The sequence below is a fragment of the Oncorhynchus mykiss genome, chromosome 15, assembly GCF_013265735.2.
Source record: "Oncorhynchus mykiss isolate Arlee chromosome 15, USDA_OmykA_1.1, whole genome shotgun sequence".
NCBI lineage: Eukaryota > Metazoa > Chordata > Actinopteri > Salmoniformes > Salmonidae > Oncorhynchus > Oncorhynchus mykiss.
In genome coordinates this window covers 20,755,763-20,777,372 of record NC_048579.1, presented here as the reverse complement: position 1 = coordinate 20,777,372, position 21,610 = coordinate 20,755,763, and the positions used below count along the sequence as shown (strand labels likewise).

The following is a 21,610-nucleotide window of genomic DNA, read 5'->3' as shown; positions in this document are numbered from 1 at the left end:
GTCCAGATAAGTCATGACATAGTATTGTATTTATACTTGGGAAATCACTGGAGGACGTCTGATTTCAACATCCAAGTGACTGATCCATGTTTAATTGCACTGATGCTTTTGCCGGTGATTATCACAAGTGTTCCCTCACCTTCATACTTGAGTAAAAGTAGATACCTTAATAGGAAATTACGCAAAAGTGAATGTCACCCAGTAAAATACTAAGTATAAAAGTATTTGGTTTTAAATATACTTAAGTATCAACAGTAAAAGTATAAATCATTTCAAATTGCTTATATTAAGCGAACCAGACCGCAAAATTATATATTTAAATTTACGGATTGCCCACTACAACACAATTTTAAAATTAAGCATTTGTGTTTAATTAGTCCACCAGGTCAGAGACAGTAGGGATGCCCATGGATGTTCTCTTTAAGTGTGTGAATTGGGCCATTTTCTCATCCTGCTAAGCATTCAAAATGTATGGAGTAAAAGTACATTTTCTATAGGAATGTAGTGAAGTATGTTGTCAAATATGAATAGTTAAGTACAGATACCCCTCCAAAAATGACTTAAGTTGTACTTGAAAGTACTTTATGAATCACCTGTATCAGTCAGTGTTTCAAGGTGAATGTATTGTAGGTCAAAGCTTGCAACAAAATACAAAGACTGCACTTAAAGAATGTTCAAAATGATTTCCCTGGTGTGTGTGTGAAAGCCTAGCGATCCTCTTTACATACCAAATTGACATGCTTAAGAGCTAACTCTTTCTGTAGGGTCAAAAGGGCACGTTACCACACTTCATCTCAAAATGCCCTTTTTTCTTTTTTAAACATAGTTAATTTGTTATATATGCAGTGACTTTGGCTGACCGCTTGTAAATATTTTGACCCTAACTGATTGTTCCGATCAGCTTGTCTCACTGCCTCCCCATCTCTCTGCCAGTGAGCCTGGATCGATTAATATTGGCAGTGTGGTGTCACATTGTAAGCATGAAAAAAAAGCGTTAAACTGTTCCCCCTGATAATTCTTATATGCATGTGTGTGTGTTCTGTCCCCAGTACAGCGATGGGGACTAACACCCATGCGACATACCAGGGTTTCACAACAAACCTATCACCTAGTTACCACACCAACAACCCAACAGATGGACATATAATTGTTTTCCAATGTCAGGGCATTTCAGAGATTCATTTCTGATGCATTTCAGTGCCCTGCCCTCTGAAGTGACAATGGCAGAGTTGATCATTTGGCCTTAGCAGGAAGAGATGGGGATATCTAGTCAGTTGTACAACGGAATGCATTCAACTGAAATGTGTCTTCTACATTTAACCCAACACCTTTGAATATGTAAAGTAAATGGTAAATTTATCTAAAAAAAACAATTAGTAAAATAAAGGAACCAATAATTATCTTGGTTAAGGGTTTACACTAGTAATGTCAGTTTCCTTAGTTCAGAACTAGAACATGAAACATTAAATATCTGGCCCAGCAGCCATGCCTTCGCTCCCCAAACATGGACACTCCGTCACGCCTATTCTGGTCTGATCTGCATTCAGCAGAGAAACAGGCTGAGGTCACCATTAACCCATATACCACAGCATTGACCTCTGCCTCTTTTGCATATTGCAGCATGAGGCTACAGACTTGTGCTGTGTGATACAGGTTGCACAACTCCCTCTCCTTCTAACCAACAGTTAATTGTATTGAGTAATTCAGCCATGAGATCAGATATGATTATGCCAGCTAGGCACAATGACTTCAATCCAGGAGAGAGCAATGAGGTCATAGTCCAGAGTAAACCTCTGCTGGTGAGTTGGTGACTGACTTGTTCATGATCCTCTACTGCCCCCTGTAGCCTATTCCTCAAAAATACATCAGTGTAGCAAACTACAAGGCTATCCCACTGTAATATCATTGATTGACCACAAATTTAAAGAGATAGTTAATCCCCAAATCAAAGTTAGTCAGATATGGTCTTAAATTGAGTCCACGTTGGACAACACTATCTATTGAGTAGATCCCAAATGACTGGGAGATAATGGCAGTATTTTAACTTGATAGAATTACATTTGAGGCTTATTAATAATGAGTAAACATGCATTTTATTTAAAAAATACATTGAATGAATGCTTCAACGTAAGAACAGAGCAACATCATACCACAATTGATAAGATACAAAAACCACCAAAGGTTAAACAAAAACTTTGTCAACAATTTCAACTTGTATGACAATTGACAAATAAATGAGTATTAAAAAAATATGCTAGGTACAGTATTAAATATATACGCTATTCAATAGATTAATTTAAAAAATACCAACTTTGAATAAAAAAAGCTTTTCCCTTCAGTAATTTCACTTCTTATAAAAAGGTTTCACTTATAAAGGTTACAAAAAATGTTAACTCCAAGAGGTCATCGTTTTGGGTGTGTCCTACAAATCAGTTTGAGGTGATGATCTCGTACGAATGATATTTGGGACATGAACATTATTACTCTGTTATAAAAGTATGGCAGCACACATCCTGTGGAGACCACTGCTTAACTTGGACTGAAATAGGTGCCGGTGCTCGTGCTGGGTACTGTTTATAATTAGGTGCAGGAGCTCCACAATACTTTTAAGCTAATATTCCATAAGAGGAACAGGAGCTCAAGCAGTAGAACATTTGAGGTGCCGGTACTCAGCTGAGGTGAAATCCTGTCCAAGTCAAACCCTGGTGGAGACATCCTCTGTGTTCCTCAGGCCTGCACGGTGCTGAGTGGTCCAGGGATGATGGTGATGGGGCTGTAGGGTTCAGCCTGACATACAGCCAGGTCCCCAGCAGACACCAGCTCTGGACCATCACAACACAACACAAAATACCTGCATGTTGTTAGTTAAGTAAAACAATATTGGAATGCATACATGCATATAGCCCCACAAGTGATATCCATTTTTCCTCTGTTCTCTCTGTCAGCTCTCACCTAGCAGTTTGGAGAGAATGTGGGCTGCAGTAGTGCGGTCTGCCTCCAGGGGCAACAGAGAGTAAAAGGTGACTTTCCCAAACCTCAGGAGGTACGAGGACACCACACTGAAAGGAGCAGAGGGAGATGATAGCCATGTGAAAAACACTGCCTAGAGTTTCAGTTAGAGAGAATAGATATAAAGAAGATAGAATAGTAGTGCAGTAATGACTGAGTTAGAAGCTGTTGGCTGGCCTCCCCACTTTTGCCATCAAATTCCTGAACCAACACAATTGCACTTGACGAACCCCCCACTTTCTATGACTGATATGTGGTTGTCCCACCTAGCTATCTTAAGATGAATGCACTAACGCTAGGTTGCTCTGGATAAGTGTGTCTGCTAAATGACTCAAATGTAAATGTTAGGATATAGATAGAATAGATAGCAGGGTAGTGATGATAGATGGGTGATTAGTAATACTACACCTCAACAGGCCCTCTGCAGTGACCCCTCTACCGTCTGTCTCCTCTTCTCTGTCTGGTAGAGCCACATGTTCCTCTTCTATAGCCTCCATAGGCACTGGGGCTTCTTCCATAGGAGACCTGAACAGTCAGTATTAGTTAAAAGTGACACTTATGGATAGAAATGGGCAAAGTCTCAGCGCTATCCAACCAGGACCCAGACAACTACATAATGATACAACTATATATCCTCTTATTTTTTCTCTCACTAACTCACATATGTATGTATGTATGTATGTACAGTGGGGCAAAAAAGTGTTTAGTCAGCCACCAATTGTGCAAGTTCTCCCACGTAAAAAGATGAGAGGCCTGTAATTTTCATCATAGGTACACTTCAACTATGACAGACAAAATGAGAAGAAAAATAATCCAGAAAATCACATTGTAGGATTTTTAATGAATTTATATGCAAATTATGGTGGAAAATAAGTATTTGGTCACCTACAAACAAGCAAGATTTCTGGCTCTCACAGACCTGTAACTTCTTCTTTAAGAGGCTCCTCTGTCCTCCACTCGTTACCTGTATTAATGGCACCTGTTTGAACTTGTTATCAGTATAAAAGACACCTGTCCACAACCTCAAACAGTCACACTCCAATCTCCACTATGGCCAAGACCAAAGAGCTGTCAAAGGACACCAGAAACAAAATTGTAGACCTGCACCAGGCTGGGAAGACTGAATCTGCAATAGGTAAGCAGCTTGGTTTGAAGAAATCAACTGTGGGAGCAATTATTAGGAAATGGAAGACATACGACCCCTGATAATCTCCCTCGATCTGGAGCTCCACACAAGATCTCACCCCGTGTGGTCAAAATGATCACAAGAATGGTGAGCAAAAATCCCAGAACCACACGGGGGGACCTAGTGAATGACCTGCAGAGAGCTGGGAACAAAGTAACAAAGCCTACCATCAGTAACACACTACGCCGCAAGGGACTCAAATCCTGCAGTGCCAGACGTGTCCCGCTACTTAAGCCAGTACATGTCCAGGCCCGTCTGAAGTTTGCTAGAGAGCATTTGGATGATCCAGAAGAAGATTGGGAGAATGTCATATGGTCAGATGAAACCAAAATATAACTTTTTGGTAAAAACTTAACTCGTCGTGTTAGGAGGACAAAGAATGCTGAGTTGCATCCATACCTACTGTGAAGCATGGGGGTGGAAACATCATGCTTTGGGGCTGTTTTTCTGCAAAGGGACCAGGACGACTGACCCGTGTAAAGGAAAGAATGAATGGGGCCATGTATCGTGAGATTTTGAGTGAAAACCTCCTTCCATCAGCAAGGGCATTGAAGATGAAACGTGGCTGGGTCTTTCAGCATGACAATACTCCCAAACACACCGCCCGGGCAACGAAGGAGTGGTTTCGTAAGAAGCATTTCAAGGTCCTGGAGTGGCCTAGCCAGTCTCCAGATCTCAACCACATAGAAAATCTTTGGATGGAGTTGAAAGTCTGTGTTGCCAAGCAACAGCCCCAAAACATCACTGCTCTAGGAGATCTGCATGGGGGAATGGGCCAAAATACCAGCAACAGTGTGTGAAAACCTTGTGAAGACTTACAGAAAACGTTTGACCTCTGTCATTGCCAACAAAGGGTATATAACAAAGTATTGAGATAAACATTTGTTATTGACCAAATACTTATTTTCCACCATCATTTGCAATTAAATTCATTAAAAATCCTACAATGTGATTTCCTGGAAAAAAAATTATCCTCATTTTCTCTGTCATAGTTGAAGTGTACCTATGATGAAAATCACAGGCCTCATCTTTTTAAGTGGGAGAACTTGCACAATTGGTGGTTGACTAAATACTTTTTTGCCCCACTGTATGTATGTATGTATGTATGTATGTATGTATGTATGTATACACACACACACATGTATGTACATACATACAGTGGGGAGAATAAGTATTTGATACACTGCCGATTTTCCTACTTACAAAGCATTTAGAAGTCTAATTTTTATCATAGGTACACTTCAATTGTGAGACGGAATCTAAAACAAAAATCCAGAAAATCACATTGTATGATTTAAGTAATTAATTTGCATTTTATTGCATGACATAAGTATGTGATACATCAGAAAAGCAGAACTTAATATTTGGCACAGAAACCTTTGTTTGCAATTACAGAGATCATACATTTCCTGTAGTTCTTGACCAGGTTTGCACACACTGCAGCAGGGATTTTGGCCCACATACAGACCTTCTCCAGATCCTTCAGGTTTCGGGGCTGTCGCTGGACAATACGGACTTTCAGCTCCCTCCAAAGATGTTCTATTGGGTTCAGGTCTGGAGACTGGCTAGGCCACTCCAGGACCTTGAGGTGCTTCTTACGAAGCCACTCCTTAGTTGCCCTGGCTGTGGTTTTTTTGGGGTCCTTGTCATGCTGGAAGACCCAGCCACGACCCATCTTCAATGCTCTTACTGAGGGAAGGAGGTTGTTGGCCAAGATCTCGCAATACATGGCCCCATCCATCCTCCCCTCAATACGGTGCAGTCGTCCTGTCCCCTTTGCAGAAAAGCATTCCCAAAGAATGATGTTTCCACCTCCATGCTTCACGGTTGGAATGGTGTTCTTGGGGTTGTACTCATCCTTCTTCTTCCTCCAAACACAGCGAGTGGAGTTTAGACCAAAAAGCTCTATTTTTGTCTCATCAGACCACATGACCTTCTCCCATTCCTCCTCTGGATCATCCAGATGGTCATTGGCAAACTTCAGACGGGCCTGGACATGCACTGGCTTGAGCAGGGGGACCTTGCGTGCGCTGCAGGATTTTAATCCATGACGGCGTAGTGTGTTACTAATGGTTTTCTTTGAGACTGTGGTCCCAGCTCTCTTCAGGTCATTGACCAGGTCCTGCCGTGTAGTTCTGGGCTGATCCCTCACCTTCCTCCTGATCATTGATGCCCCACGAGGTGAGATCTTTCATGGAGCCCCAGACCGAGGGTGATTGACCGTCATCTTGAACTTCTTCCATTTTCTAATAATTGCACCAACAGTTGTTGCCTTCTCACCAAGCTGCTTGCCTTTTGTCCTGTAGCCCATCCCAGCCTTGTGCAGGTCTACAATTTAACCCTGATGTCTTTACACAGCTCTCTGGTCTTGGCCATTGTGGAGAGGTTGGAGTCTGTTTGATTGAGTGTGTGGACAGGTGTCTTTTATACAGGTAACGAGTTCAAACAGGTGCAGTTAATACAGGTAATGAGTGGAGAACAGGAGGGCTTCTTAAAGAAAAACTAAGAGGTCTGTGAGAGCCAGAATTCTTACTGGTTGGTAGGTTATCAAATATCATGCAATAAAATGCTAATTAATTACTTAAAAATCATACAATGTGATTTTCTGGATTTTTGTTTTAGATTCCGTCTCTCACAGTTGAAGTATACCTATGATAAAAATTACAGACATCTACATGCTTTGTAAGTAGGAAAACCTGCAAAATCGGCAGTGTATCAAATACTTGTTCTCCCCACTGTATATACACACACATACATATATATAAAATACATATATATACACATATCACCATCTGCTGACAGGGGTGATCTGCTCGAGGGATTTGTCCTCTCTGGACACGTCTAGAAGAACCTCGGCTGAAAACATAGAACACAAACAGATATCAAAATGCAACAGTAAAGCAGTGGTGGAAAAAGTACCCAATTCTCATACTTGAGAAAAGGTAAAGAAAATGACTCAAGTCAAAGTCACCCAGTACTATACAACTTGAGTAAAAGTCTAAAGGTATTTGGTTTTAAATAAACTTAAGTATCAAAAGTAAATGTAATTGCTAAAGTATACTTAAGTATCACAAGTAAAAGTATAAATCATTTTTAAGTCTTTATATTAAGCAAACCAGATTGATAAAAAAAAATATATATATATATATACACATATACACACACACACACACACACACACACACGAATACCCAGGGGCAGACTCCAACACTCAGACATAATTTACAAAATAAGCATTTATGTTTAGTGAGTCTGCCAGATCAGAGGCAGTAGAGATGACCAGGGATGCTCTCTTGATGAGTGTGTGAATTGGACAATTTTCCTGTCCTGCTAAGCATTCAAAATGTAACGAGTACTTTTGGGTCTTAGGGAAAATGTAGTGAAGTAAAAGTTGTAAAAAAAATAGAAATAGTAAAATAAAAGTACAGATACCCCCAAAAAACTACTTAAGTAGTACTTTAAAGTATTTTTACTTATGTACTTTACACTACTGCGGTAAAATGATTGTATGTACATTTCAATGGCATCATCATAGAAGTAGAATCTTATTCTAGTCCTGTGGGCGTCATTTTATAATTTCAAGTAACTGACAGGAAAACAATGTTTGACCTGATGCTTCAGATGGGGCTGTTCCTCCTGATTTCAGCAACTCTCGTGGGATCTGGGGATACAAGAGGAGAGAAAAGACAGTCATCTAGACTTCAGACATTTCTGAACTGTCTGTATACATGAAAAACGAAGCAGTGTAGACTAGATGCTGTTATTCCAGGCTCTCTGAGTCATTTGAGATATTATTAACAGTATTCACTGTCTTATTCAACTTCTCCCTTGGGTACATTTGAATTCACCCACAAGTCTTTATTATGTAAATTACTGCTTACAAATGTCCTGCTCAAGTGTCCCCTGACGGCATTGGTCATTTAGAAGAATATGGTGTCAAACTTCACCCTGCAGTCCAACTCATCCCAAACCATCTCAATTGGGTTGAGGTCTGAGTGATTGTGGAGGCCAGGTCATCTGATGCAGCACTCCATCACTCTCCTTCTTGGTCAAATAGCCCTTACACAGCCTGGAGGTGAGTTGGGTCATTGTCCTGTTGAAAAACGAATTAATAGTTCCACCTAGCGCAAACCAGATGGGATGGCGTATCACTGCAGAATGCTGTGGTTGCCATGTTGTTTAAGTGTGCCTTAAATTCTAAATAAATCAGTGTCACCAGCAAAGCACCATCACACCCCCTCCTCCATGCGTCACGGTGGGAACTACACATGCGGAGATCATCCGTTCACTTACTCTGCGTTTCACAAAGACATGGCGATTGGAACCAAAAATCTCAAATTTGGACTCATCAGTCCACCGGTCAAATGTCCATTGCTCCTGTTTCTTGGCCCAAGCAAGTCTCTTCTTATTATTGGTGTCCTTTAGTAGTGGTTTCTTTGCAGCAATTCGACCATGAAGGCCTGATTCACATAGTCTCCTCTGAATAGCGGATGTTGAGATGTGTCTGTTACTTGAACTATGAAGCATTTATTTGGGCTGCAATTTCTGAGGCTGGTAACTCCAATGAACTTATCCTCTGCAGCAGAAGTAACTCGGTCTTCCTTTCTTGTGGCGGTCCTCATGAGAGCCAGTTTCATCATAGAGCTTGATCGTTTTTGCTGCACTAAAGAAACTTTAGATGTCTTAAAGTAATGATGGACTGTCGTTTCTCTTTGCTTATTTGAGCTGTTCTTGACATAATATGGAGTTGGTATTTTACCATACAGGGCTATCGTCTGTATACTGCCCTACCTTCCCACAACACAAATGAATAGCTAAAATGCATTGAGGAAAGAAATTCCACTTTTAACAAGGCACACCTGTTAATTGAAATCTATTCCAGGTAACTACCTCACGAAGCTGGTTGAGAGAATGCCAAGCGTGTGCAAAGCTGTCATCAAGGCAAAGGGTGGCTACTTTGAAGACTCTCAATATTTAGAACGATTATTTGGTTACTACATGATTCCATATGTGTTATTTCATATTTTTGATGTCTTCACTATTATTTTACAATGCAGAAAATAGAAGAAAAACCCTGGAATGAGTGGGTGCCTCCAAACTTTTGACTGGTACTGTAGATCCGCTCACCTCTCGCATGCTAGAGTCCATCCTCTTCCTCTCCACCTCTATCCTCACTCTCTCCATCTCGGAGCTGCCCTCCTCCTCAGTCTTCTCCTCTCTGCCTCTCTCCCCGGTGCGAGGAAGCGTAGTGAGGACGGCGCACTGTTTCCATAGCAACAGGAGGTCAGGGTGCAGTAGAGCTGCGTCGAGGAAAGAGAGAGAAAAGACTCAGTGAAATCATCATTATAACCTCATGGTGTGGCAGTTGTGAGGTGGCTCCGTTGGTTGGAGCAAGGTGCTGGCAACATCCAGGTTATGGGTTTGAATGCTACATTGGATTCATACACATACTGTACTACTATATAAGAACTATGAGTTGCTTAGATTTTTTAAAATGTATCTGTTATTTTACCAGGTAAGTTGACTGAACACGTTCTCATTTGCAGCAACGACCTGGGGAATAGTTACAGGGGAGAGGAGGGGGATGAATGAGCCAATTGTAAACTGGGGATTATTAGGTGACTGTGATGGTTTGAGGGCCAGATTGGGAATTTAGCCAGGACACCGGGGTTAACACCCCTACTCTTACGATAAGTGCATTGGGATCTTTAATGACCTCAGAGAGTCAGGACACCCGTTTAACGTCCCATCCGAAAGACGGCACCCTACACAGGGCAGTGTCCCCAATCACTGCCCTAGGGCATTGGGATATTTTTTTAGACCAGATGAAAGAGGGCCTCCTACTGGCCCTCCAACACCACTTCCAGCAGCATCTGGTCTCCCATCCAGGAACTGACCAGGACCAACCCTGCTTAGCTTCAGAAGTAAGCCAGCAGTGGTATGCAGGGTGGTATGCTGCTGGCTGAAGCAAAACATCTACTAAATGACCATATTACTACCATCTCAGGAAAGGAGTCATATACTCACAGCCAGAAGGGGCAGTGTAGAGCTCTGCTGGGAGGAGCTTCTTCTGGGCAGGAAAGTTTATCAGCACCTGAGACTGAGGAGGAGGCACAGAACAAAGCAATGAGAATACGATTATATCCTAATTTTCTTTGAAGTAATCACTGATGTGGGTGGTGTTCATCAGGCACCAAATGGAAGAAAACCCACTGAAACAGGGAGGGACTACCTGGACCTGTCCAATAAGAAACTTACATTTTTGTTTCCAGTTGCAAACCCTTTAAAACATTACTGTTGCATGCCGTAATGAACACAACTCTGGTAAGATTAGTGAAGGATAAGTAGTGGAAGGCTTGAGTTTTACCAGGAGCAGAGTCTCAGCCTTAGTGTCCTCGATCTGCACCCGCATGGTATCCTGGGAGATCTGCACCTGAGGGTCTGCAAAGATGAGCTGGCGCCTGCGACCCCGCCTCATAGGAGGAGGAGCATCTATATGGGGGAGCTGGGATGATGAGAGAGGGATGAGAGAGGCAAGAACAGAGAGGAAGACAGCAGATGGGAGGGTAATGGATAGATCAAACTGAGAGGAGCCTGTACACACCCACACAATTGGCAGGAGAAAATATAGGACAGAAATATCTTGTTCATACGGATGCTTGGATTCCTGAGTCCTCATGATGAGTCACACACAGAACAGTGTGAACACACACACACAAACCTCGCCACAGGAACTTTCTGCCGCTTTCTCCGTCCCCCTCTCTGACTGACTCTCTGACTCCCCCGCTCTCTCGGAGGTATCTGGGGCAGAGGGCATGGCCACCTGAGGAGGGGGGGTCATCTCCATGGGAATGACTTCTAAAGGCACCTCCATGGGCAGGCCGGTCTCCTCGTCCAGCAGCCACACACTGTCCCCCACCACCACCGACACCTTCAGCCTGGAGACACACACACACACACACACAGAGAGAAAGAAAAACAATACAACAAAGAGTACGTTTTAAAAAAGACATGGGAAGATAATAGAAGATCAAGGTGACCTGCCCTGTCAGAAAACATGATTATTCCATATAACTTACTGGTCAATGGAGGTCATGCCTGACTCCATGTCCCTGGTTCTCTCTCCCTCTCTCTCCCTTTCCCTCTCTTCTAGCTCTGTACAACACACACACACCAGTTTACGCAAACGTATATTTACTCACTTATTTCCCTTTCATTATTGGTCTTACGGGTTCTAATATGTTACAAAGGCCTGTTTTTTCATCAATTACTAGGGTACGGTCTGAGCAATTTGCTTATGCTGTTGCACAGTAGCCTATCTCATATCTTACTAAGACCATAACGTGGTGACCATTGTCCGAGTCGACAAGAGAGATTATTTAACGGAAAATAAGAATGTTCCGGAGTTTAAAGTGATGAAAAGTAGCTCGCTAACTGCTCTTTTGCATCTCGCCATTGAGCAGCCCAAAGCGGAGCCGTTGCTATGGATACTATACAGGCAGACTAGCAGCAGAGCGGATGCAGGGTAGTGATTGATGTGGTAAAAAGGTAAATCAAACTTGACCAACACAATATAATTGCCATGGAAACACGTGGGGGAAAGATCCTGAATATCCTCATTGCCCCCAAGCAAAATGTGCCTACATTTAGTCTATTATTTATATGTGTATTTCATATTGAGGTAAAAATCTGAGTGTAATGTTTGTATGGATGTCAACCCCAACACTTGTTCATGTCATCGTCACCAATCAACTAACTGCATTACAGTTAAAAACAACTGACTACCACCACCAATTCCATATGCTAGCTATGCTAACCAGCATCGAAAACAGCCAAATATATCCAAATTGGACTTAAGTTACCACATTGTAGGCCTGTTACAATACATAAATCATGACAGATTTGACGAATATCCACTTTGTTAAATCATATTTGTTGAATGTGCACCAATCTGGTCAATGGACCGGTATAGTGTTATATCTCCCTACCAATAAGTGCCCTTCTTTGCGAGGCATTAAAAAAAACTCCCTGGTCTTTTGTGGCTAAACACTATTATTGCACACAGAGTGAGTCCATGCAACTTACGTGACTCGTTAAGCACATTTTTACTCCTGAACTTAAGGGGTTGAATACTTATTGACTCAAGACATTTCAGCTTTTCATTTTTGATTAATTTGTAAAAATGTCAAATAAGATAATTCTACTTTGACATTATGGGGTATTTATTGTGTGTAGGCCAGGGACCAAAAACTCTAAATTGTATCAATTTGAAATGTTCAGGCTGTAACACAACAAAATGTGGAAAAAGTCAAGGGGTGTGAATACTTTCTGAAGGCACTGTGTAGTCGGGCGGTTGTGGATGTGTTATTAGCAACTGCAGGTGAATAAACTGCTGAAACGCGCACCACTAGCCCAGGGAGGGGAGGACATACAGAGACCAGCAGCTAATGGATAATAATGAAGGAAGTTATTTCTGATTTCAGGTTCGGCAAGGCCTTTAATTTGGCAGAAGCAATTGGGCCTGAACGTTGCAGGCATGTGCAGGGCTCTATTCTTTACTCTCCCTCTCTTCTCTCACCGTCATGGAATTGGTCCTGCTGCTCCAGAAGCATGTCAATCTCTTTGCCAGTGGCTTCAGGAAGCTCAGCTCCTTCAAACTTTATGGAGAGAAGGGCAGAGGGAGACTGAGTTCAACTTCAGGAACGATTGAGAGCTCAGGAAAGATCCTTTTGGATCCAAATTCCTTGTTGTGTTCACATGGTCTCTTAATAGGCAAAGTGAGTAAAGGTTTATAAATATACACAATAGCCTTTCTATGTCCTTTTATCAGTATATTACAACACTATATTCAGGTCACCTCAGCAGCAACGATGACAAGCTGCTCCTTCTCTTTCAGGGTAATGGCATCAGGAGGGGATTTGAAACCTGAGAGTGAGAGACAGAGGGCAACAAACATTAGTAATGCAGATTTGTTGCTGAGGATTTTCCATCCCAAATAAGACTGTCACTCAGTCTCACCTCCGTCCTCTGGTGCAGTTCCAGGACTGGCCCCTATGGGGCGCTCTGGAGTCATGCTCTCCATCAGCTGCCATGGCTGGAAATGAACGAGACACACAGAGGGAGTGTTGTTAGAACGGTGTTCAATCAATAAATACATTATCAACTCACAAGGTGACTCAATGAGGGTAAAGTTAAATGTGTGTCTTGAAAAGGTGTTTTGTGTACTTTGTGTACATAGGAATTGACTGTGGCCGTATGGAGGTTACATATTTTTGTAGTGACATACCGTTGGAAATGTGTTAACTAGGTAAAAATTGTGTAGAAATGGTTGTATACCTGAGGGATTCTATAGGGACTAGGCAGCAGGTGCTCAAAGCCCATCACCCCAAAGAAGGGGTCCTGTGCCCCCTCGGCCTCCTCCAGCAGGAACAGGGAGTCTGGGACATTTGGGGCTTGTCTGGGGAGGGAAGGGTGCTAATGTTATTACTACAACATGGCTACAAAACGGCTGACATGAATCACCCAGGCGACACATTGGTGGTGAACGCCATACAATGTACACAATGTACAGTACCTTTTGACCTAATAAAAAAAACAGTACATAAATCCAATCCATTATTATTGTCAATATACACGGAGTGTACAAAACATTAAGAACACCTGATCTTTCCATTACATAGACTGACTGGGTGAATCCAGCTGAAAGCTATGATCCCTTATTGATGTAATTTGTTAAATCCACTTAAATCTTTTGTTATGCCCATTCACCCTCAATGGCACAAATACTTAATCCATGTCTCAATTGTCTCAAGGATTAAAACTCCTTTTTAGTGTCTCCTCCCCTTCATCTACACTGATTGAAGTTCCTTTGAACGGGGTATGGTAGTAGGCACCAGGCGCACCGGTGTGTCAAGAGCTGCAACGCTACTGGGTTTTTCACGCTCAACAGTTTCCCGTGTGTATCAAGAATGATCGAACACCCAAAGGACATCCAACCAACTAGACAACTGTGGGAGCATTAGAGTCAACATGGGCCAGCATCCCCGTGGAACTCTTTCGACACGCCCCAACGAATTGAGGTTTTCTGAGGGCAAAAGGGGGTGCAACTAAATATTAGGAAGGTGTTCTTAATGTTTTGTACACTCAGTGTATGTGTGACAGTTATATCTGACAACTCAAGGGGGCATGTGTGTATGGGACATACGGGTAATGGTTTGTGTGTTTTTTCACCTGTCAGGGTCAGCCAGGTCGATGCGTGCGTGTCTCTCAGAGCGTACCAGGCGCTCAATGGTCTGCTGGATCTCCTCTAAAAGGAAGGAGAAAAAGTTTGCGGTGAGGTAATTTAGCAGACATTCTTATCCATAAGCAATTAGGGTTATGTGCCTTGCTCAAGGGCACTTAAACAGATTTTTCACGTAGTTGGCTCTGGGATTCAAACCAGCAACCTCAACGCTCTTAACCGCTAGGCTACCTGCCATGGCATGCATACATACAAATACATCCTCCTGACTGGACAGCTGCGGTTCTGAACACATGGTTCTGTACAAGCTGGTGACCCTGAACACGATATGATAGTGGATCTGTGTATCTGTTAGCATGATTTATGTCTGGCTGCTTAGGAGGCTATATCAGACTATCGAGTTGCCTGTTATGATAAGTGAGTATATCTAAGCGTAATCATTCATTTCGACCTCTAGCAACAATGTGGTTGTATACTTTATTGTCTCAGGTTGTATCAATGAGTGTGTATGGATGGAGAGTAACTGGTAGGCTGCATTTCAGTTCAATCAGTGTCCTTGGTCCTGTAGCTTGTCTTGCCATTAGACCTGATATAGTGTCTCTGATTACCGGACTATTTCGACAAGCATCTCTTTACATGGCGTTAGTCTGTAATCTCTGTATGCCCTTTACTTTAATCCTTCCCCTCTCTCTCACCCAGAAGGAAACCACACTGGCGGTGGTAGACGATAACCACCCCATACTGCAGCTGGGAGGACAGGTAGAGGGAGAAGCGAGGCCGAGGGAGACCAGGGCAGAGTGGAGCCACCTGGACCGTCACGTAATCCATGATGTCCTCACTGCAAATACACCACCATAGCTACATGATTGACATCAGATTACTATCACATTCACAAATGATGTGTATGGCCATGGCACAAACACCATATTTTGTGAGTTTTTTAAAAACATTTTTACATTATAACGTTAATGCGTGGGAGTTTGAATCGGAGCTTCATGGGTGTTAGGGAGGAGACACTTCATAGTTGACATCTCTAACGCAGAGATACTGGGGCAGGGACTAGCTAAGCAGGGACCATGGGTTGATCACTTGACATAATATTTTCCCTCAGACATAGAAAGGGAGAAGGATTGTGGTTACCATGTCCGCCCAACGTTGACCCTCAGAAGCTCTCTGCGTGTTATCCTGATCCCTTTGGTGGCAGCCAACCTAAAACACAGAAACAAAACAGCATGACAATACCAGAAATGGAAAGGTCACTGATGATGATGGCATACTCACATTACATTGACTGAGATTCACAAGCTACAAAATATTAAACTCAGCCTAAGAGGATGCTAGCCTAGCTAATATTAGCTAGCTAGCTAATGCTAGAGAGCAACTCACCAAATAGTGGAAAAGCAACCGGTGTGCCTCTGAAGAACGTTTGGATAGTAAAACATCTTTCCTCAATTCATGCAGAAATACTGTTTTGCAATTTGGTGTGTAGAACGTAAAAAGATCAGATTGATCAATAAAAGGGTTGATGTCAGCTGCTAGACAGCTAACGTTACAGGCAGATTCTCCTCAGAGAGCAGCGTTATCGAAATTCGCGCCAAACGTAGCTAGCTTGATGACGTTTAGGTTTTTGACCAATCATGGAGAGTGCAGTAGTCCAAAAAGATTAGATAGCTAGAGAATGAATACATGGATCTGATAAACACATCAGTCTGTAATTTAGATAATATAGTAGCGGTAGATGGTAGGCTGAACATGTTTTAGTTCTAGCTAAGTGAACATCAGATTATGTTGGAAATCATTTAAAACTCAAACGTTTAATTAGGTCGCTTCTTTAGAAACTGCTGTGAGGGAGAACATGCAGTCTAACCTGTAGTGCGTCTCGTGCAATAACGTGATTTAGAATTTCACACCAGAAAGCTTTGGTAAATCATTTGGCCGGGCAGAAGACCAATCAAAAACGTGTGGAAGTGGGAAACTCTTTTCACGCCACTTCGATACCGAAGTGACTTTTTATTACTCTCATAACCTGCGACGTTAATCACTTTGTATTGAAGTGGCGTGAAAAGAGTGAAAGTGGAGTCACCCACTAAGGAGGTAGCCCTATGACGTTTCCAAATTTTCTTACGGGAAGTGGTGAGTTAGATGCCACGCCTCTGCGCGGAGAATGTCAGTGTCAGATTGAAACGAGTACAGGGTACACATATTTTTCACAACACCAATTAAAAAGCTTTTAAAATGGCATATCATACAGGTAGTCCGTATAGAGGACAACCTCAACAACAACCGGCGCCGGATCAAGGTTTTCTTTGGAATATATTTCAGAGGTGAGTGGAAAGACGTCTTTCGTGGCTATCGAAATAACGGTACTCCGCATTGATTTGAGCTTCATTTTGAAAACTGCTGCCACAGGGCATAATGGGCAGAGATTATAATACTATAGCAGTTTATGTTCGGTATGCATAAAAAGTTATTATTTTTGTCTTAGTATTATAGCCGTGGTTCGGTGATTACATTTGAAATACTTATTTTTTGTTTTTCTTTAAGAAATTCAAATATCAGGATTTATTTTGCCTGTCAGTTTTCTATTTACTTTTGCATATGACATTTTCCTACCACACACATACAATGCCTTGTTTTTTTAATTGTATTCTATACAGTTACCAGTTACAACCAGTATAGGGCGTAGATATGATCAATGTCAGTCATGTAACGTTAGTAAATTATGAGATCATTTTAATTAGCTATCTGTTTCTATTGTGTTGGTCCGTTATTCTATTCAATTAGTTTTGAATACACTTTATTTTACAGGGACTGACAAGAGAGCAGACATGACAATCTACCACTACTTAAAACTGACAATAGCTGGCAAAACGTTGTAGAAAGAGAGGGAAGATCTAATTTCCCCTATCTGTAGTATTGACAAATATGGTTGATAAATGAAGATGTCCCACTCATGACCGTTTCTGAAAAAATTGTCACCGGTCTGTTAAATGGGTGGTTCTCCCATATTCACCAATGCCTTATCAGCTGGGCCTGGTCTTCTTAGTTCATTGACTGTATATCAACCAGAAGAAAGGAGTGAGTGAGATGTCTCGCTTCATGTTAGTCCCTGGTATTGAGTTATGTAATACTGCAGAGGATCCATGGTGCTCTGCTTTCTCACAACATTAAAATGCTGCAGGCAGCAAAACACTTTGTAAAACACAAAACACTTTGGAGAATAATTTATAAGGAGGCAAAACCTAGAAAACTTGGTCTTATCTGTCTATCAGTATTCCACACACTCCACACTTCAGAGGTGTACCTAGCCTGAGCTGAAGCAACACACTGGGGCTGGAACTCTGGGTCATATGACTCGAGTTGTCAAAGTGGAAATCCATTAGTCACCAGCAACCTGGTGCTTTTCTTAGCATTTTGTTAGGCTTGAGTCATAGAATGATCCTTTTCCACTCTGCCTATATGATCATTAGATTCCATGACATGATCCCATGACAAACAAGTAGTCACTAGACCTAAACAAAACTCACTAGTCCATGGTCATGTGTTATTACACTGGCATGTCAAATGTAGGCCAAAAAGGCTTGAGTTTACACAGGCTACCCAATTCTAATCTTTTGACCAATCACATCAGAACTTTTCACATCAGATTGTTTTCAGAGCTGATCTGATTGGTCAAAAGACCCATTGGTGAAAAAAGGATCAGAATTGGACTCTGTGTAAACACAGCCAAATACATAGCCTAGAGTAGAACAGCAAAGGAGCCATCTAGGCATAGATCAACATCTGATACGTGACAAGACAAACAATTGCTTACACTGTCTGCCGTCAGTGAGTAAACACATGTTTAGGATAATTTTGTCTGAAAATCGGCTTTGTGTTCAGAAGAGCTACCTCCACTTCCCCCTACCATGAGAGGCAGCATGAGATAAGCTGCTAAACCATTTGACTGGAAAACTAAGTTCCGCCAGGCATGTCATAACTTGAATAGCTCCATAGGAAAAACTGAGACAGGCTGGTGAAATGTTACGATTCCAATGGCTGCTGTGCTGCTTGTAGTACTAATGTGTACAACTAATGTTTGGGATTTGTTCTGAGCACCATTCAGAAAATGGGATGATGGTTCTGCTTCAGGCCAGGGAAATGAATTTTAATGACGCACTTTCAATTCACCTAATTTGATGTAAAACCCAGTGAGGTAAGTCAAACCTGAGGAGGGGTAACAAAGTAAGTGAGATTGAGCAGTGAGACACACACACGCACAGCACAGACTCTACTCTAAAAGTGTTTGGTTAAGGTTAGGTACGTCCCCCGTGTGACCAAGCACTCCATTTCTTTCATTCTGGAGGAAGTCACAAAGCGTGCCTTCATGGAAAGTCAGGTTTTGTATTTCTATGTGGCCTGCAGTTGGGTTGGTGTGTTGTTGGTAGGTTGGTCTGGGGAGGTTGCTAAGGAACATGTGAGTCATTGGAGGATTGTGCTACATTTCACAGAAGAGGTTATTCCAGAACTGGAAGGCAAGGCCTCTAATTTGTGTTAATGTTCAACTCTCACAAAACGTCTCCCACGTCTAAACAGAACGACTGTACCATTCTAATCGTATTCAATTGGAACACGATTTAAAAAATTAGGCTAATTAGTTTGTGATGTTACACTTCTATAACAGATGGCCTAGCGCATAGCTTTATACTGAAAGGCAGTGGGTTCTGAGATTGTACAATAGAAGGCAATAAGATATTTATGTGTATTGTAAATTCAAAGCAAAACAGTTTATTGCATCTCTGATCTATTTTCTCTTGATGAAGAAAGTATCTGAAGTCTCCTTTCTTTGGCATTGCACTCAATATACAGTATTAGCTAGCCTGATCCCAGATCTGTTTGTGCTGTACGGTACCCAACTTCTATGCTTGTCATGTTAAACATGTTGGCTAGTTTTGGTTTCACTTTTCACTGATCTGTGATGTTGGGGATGGTGGCGAGTGTAAAACGAGCACCATCCACCATCCCCACAAGTCATCGTCCTGTCCCTAGCCCAGCCCACACACTCCCATTGAATGGAGTGTTTAGATCCTGACAAGGGGCTTACAGCGTAGCACCGGTAGGGTTTCAGCTGGGCTGCATTGTGTGTTTGATACAGTCTGCCTGTCTGTATCTAATTGTGTGTTTCCTCCCCAGAGTGGACAAGGACAGGAGCTGTGTGATATCAGACACAGAGCTCCAGCAGGCCTTATCGAACGGTACGTCTCTTCCTTCTCCTCTAGACCTCAACGCCTCCTCCTCTCATTTCAACACCTGGCGAGGAACAGAGAGAAGCTTGCTGAGGAGAGTTGGTGGTCTGAACTTGAAATTGACACAGACGTTTTGTTTTTACCTCAAAAAAACAGATGGAAAGGTTGTCTGGTGACAAAGGGAAAGTACTTCCTGAATGAGACAGGAAATGGCTGACGACATGTGCCACCTGATAATTAACTCAACACCCTTTTGTTGTTGAGATATGACAGAGCGGAGTGGCTTAGCCAACGCCACAAGCACAACCAGACATTAGTCTTTCCACTGGGCTGGATGGCGAGATATGCTCATGATTGAATCAATGCTATGAGTGAGCATCGTGTTTTGTAGCTTAGGGCGCTAGTTACTAGAGTACAGCACACCAGACGTTGGGATCATCTTTACAACAAACATGTATTCTGTACCTCAACATTTTGAATTGGTCAAGGTCTCTCTGCGGAAAGGGTTTTGAAAGGGTATGAATGGACATTCTTCTCTCAAACAGTTTTTTTTACACTGTGAAAAAGTGTTGAGGCCCAAGAGCGATGAAAGGAGCAGTTATCTGGTAGTATCCCTGGTTCAGAATACTGATGACCCAAGCTGTGTGGAAGGCAGGCAGGCAGGCGCAGTGTTCACACAGTCAGTCCAGTCGTGTTCATTAGTAGGGCTGTGTCATGATTTGGCTGTGCCAGTGAGACTGTGTGCAGGCTGCTGACTAAATGCAAGCTGTGCCCCGTTCTCGGCCATGCACTTCACTGACCATGCCACGGTGCTGTCACTATATCACGCTGACACCCCCCCCAGACCTCTCTGTTCCCTCTTTCCTGATTCCCCCCCCCCCCCCCCTGCTCTTTTCACCTCTCCATTCTCCTCTTCTCTTATCGATCCTGTCCTCCTGTCTTCCCACTTCTCCCCTCACCCCTTCCCTTGATATCCCTCTCCTCCTCTCAGGCAGACTGTGTAGTGTTACCACTATAAGCTGTTGCTCGTCCTCTCGGGGCTGACGTCCTCTCTCCATCAGACCCTGTGACAGTGCCGCTCCCTGATGAGAAACAGATGGCCCCTGTTGTACATCGCCAGTCTATCAATAAAGGGAATCTTTTATAGGTGTCGGGGTCTTTTAGCTAGCGCTCCATATTAACGGTCCTCTGAGGCCCCGCTCTGCACCAACCACCTGTCAAAATGTACCTCTCCTCCCCGACTGAGATTAATGTGCTTTGATTTTATTTAGTTTTTTCCGGAGCAACCAGCCAAGTAGTTGCTGAAATCGACAGCATTGCATTCACTGTGCTGAGTAGTTCCAATGGCAAATCAACGTGCCAAGGGAATATAGGCCCATCTACTAATGAGAAAAACTCCCGCATTGACTACTCCTGAATCGCCTCATGAACATTTTTCTAAGGGCAGAATAATAACACAAAACAATCATGTATGGCTTTGACAGCAACGGGGCAGATTGTCTGGCATCTGTGGAGAAGAGGTTCCCTGCTCAGCACCCTGCCTGTACTGCATGTAGGACAGGGGTGAGGGGAGGGGAACTGGTGGTCATTTTCTATCTCAAGGTTGAGCTCAACCTTGCACATGCTGTTTTAGCCTGCCTGGAGCAGTTAGTAGTAAGTGAATGAGTGTGTGTATCTGTGTGAATTCAAACCTGTGTGAGGCCCTTTCGAGGTGTGTGTATGTGTGTTAGAGCGCTCTCACTAAGCCTCTCCTGTGGGGCGCAGTTTTGCGGTCACCCTGTTTTTTTTCTTCCATGTGCCACTCCCTGTTCCCCCAACCTCGTCATGAGTGGGCACTGGGCAGCGCAGTGAGAAGGTCCAGTGTGTGTGCTAGACAGAGGAAGCTTTGTCTCACAGGCCGGGCGGGGGCAGCCTCGACACACACGCAAACACGCACACACTCCTGTGGTG

At 42.8% G+C, this 21,610-nt stretch overlaps 2 protein-coding genes across 6 annotated transcripts in view; one reads left to right on the top strand and one right to left on the bottom strand.

Moving 5' to 3' along the window:
* Nucleotides 1–2,067: 2,067 nt before the first annotated feature.
* rec8b (REC8 meiotic recombination protein b) overlaps nt 2,068–21,610 on the bottom strand; it is a 24,122-nt gene continuing 4,579 nt past the window's right edge. The window contains exons 1-18 of one of the 4 annotated variants that reach the window (XM_021562659.2): nt 15,822–16,089; nt 15,576–15,644; nt 15,131–15,273; nt 14,426–14,501; nt 13,532–13,652; nt 13,214–13,289; nt 13,053–13,120; nt 12,774–12,852; nt 11,275–11,350; nt 10,917–11,133; nt 10,563–10,700; nt 10,223–10,295; nt 9,323–9,495; nt 7,805–7,856; nt 6,985–7,051; nt 3,418–3,534; nt 2,953–3,059; nt 2,068–2,851 (exon numbers count right to left, since the gene is read on the bottom strand). In XM_021562659.2, coding sequence (XP_021418334.2) covers nt 2,670–2,851; nt 2,953–3,059; nt 3,418–3,534; nt 6,985–7,051; nt 7,805–7,856; nt 9,323–9,495; nt 10,223–10,295; nt 10,563–10,700; nt 10,917–11,133; nt 11,275–11,350; nt 12,774–12,852; nt 13,053–13,120; nt 13,214–13,289; nt 13,532–13,652; nt 14,426–14,501; nt 15,131–15,273; nt 15,576–15,644; nt 15,822–15,877 — 1,890 coding nt within the window. In that variant the 5' untranslated portion in view covers nt 15,878–16,089 and the 3' untranslated portion in view covers nt 2,068–2,669. Of the gene's footprint in view, nt 2,852–2,952; nt 3,060–3,417; nt 3,535–6,984; nt 7,052–7,804; nt 7,857–9,322; nt 9,496–10,222; nt 10,296–10,562; nt 10,701–10,916; nt 11,134–11,274; nt 11,351–12,773; nt 12,853–13,052; nt 13,121–13,213; nt 13,290–13,531; nt 13,653–14,425; nt 14,502–15,130; nt 15,274–15,575; nt 15,645–15,821; nt 16,090–21,610 lie in introns of those variants that run through there. The other 3 variants (XM_021562658.2, XM_021562660.2, XR_005036060.1) reach the window with 3 other exon arrangements.
* Nucleotides 16,526–21,610, top strand: part of pdcd6 (programmed cell death 6) — an 8,341-nt gene continuing 3,256 nt past the window's right edge. The window contains exons 1-2 of one of the 2 annotated variants that reach the window (XM_021562208.2): nt 16,526–16,759; nt 19,608–19,669. In XM_021562208.2, coding sequence (XP_021417883.1) covers nt 16,671–16,759; nt 19,608–19,669 — 151 coding nt within the window. In that variant the 5' untranslated portion in view covers nt 16,526–16,670. 2 annotated transcript variants of the gene reach the window in all.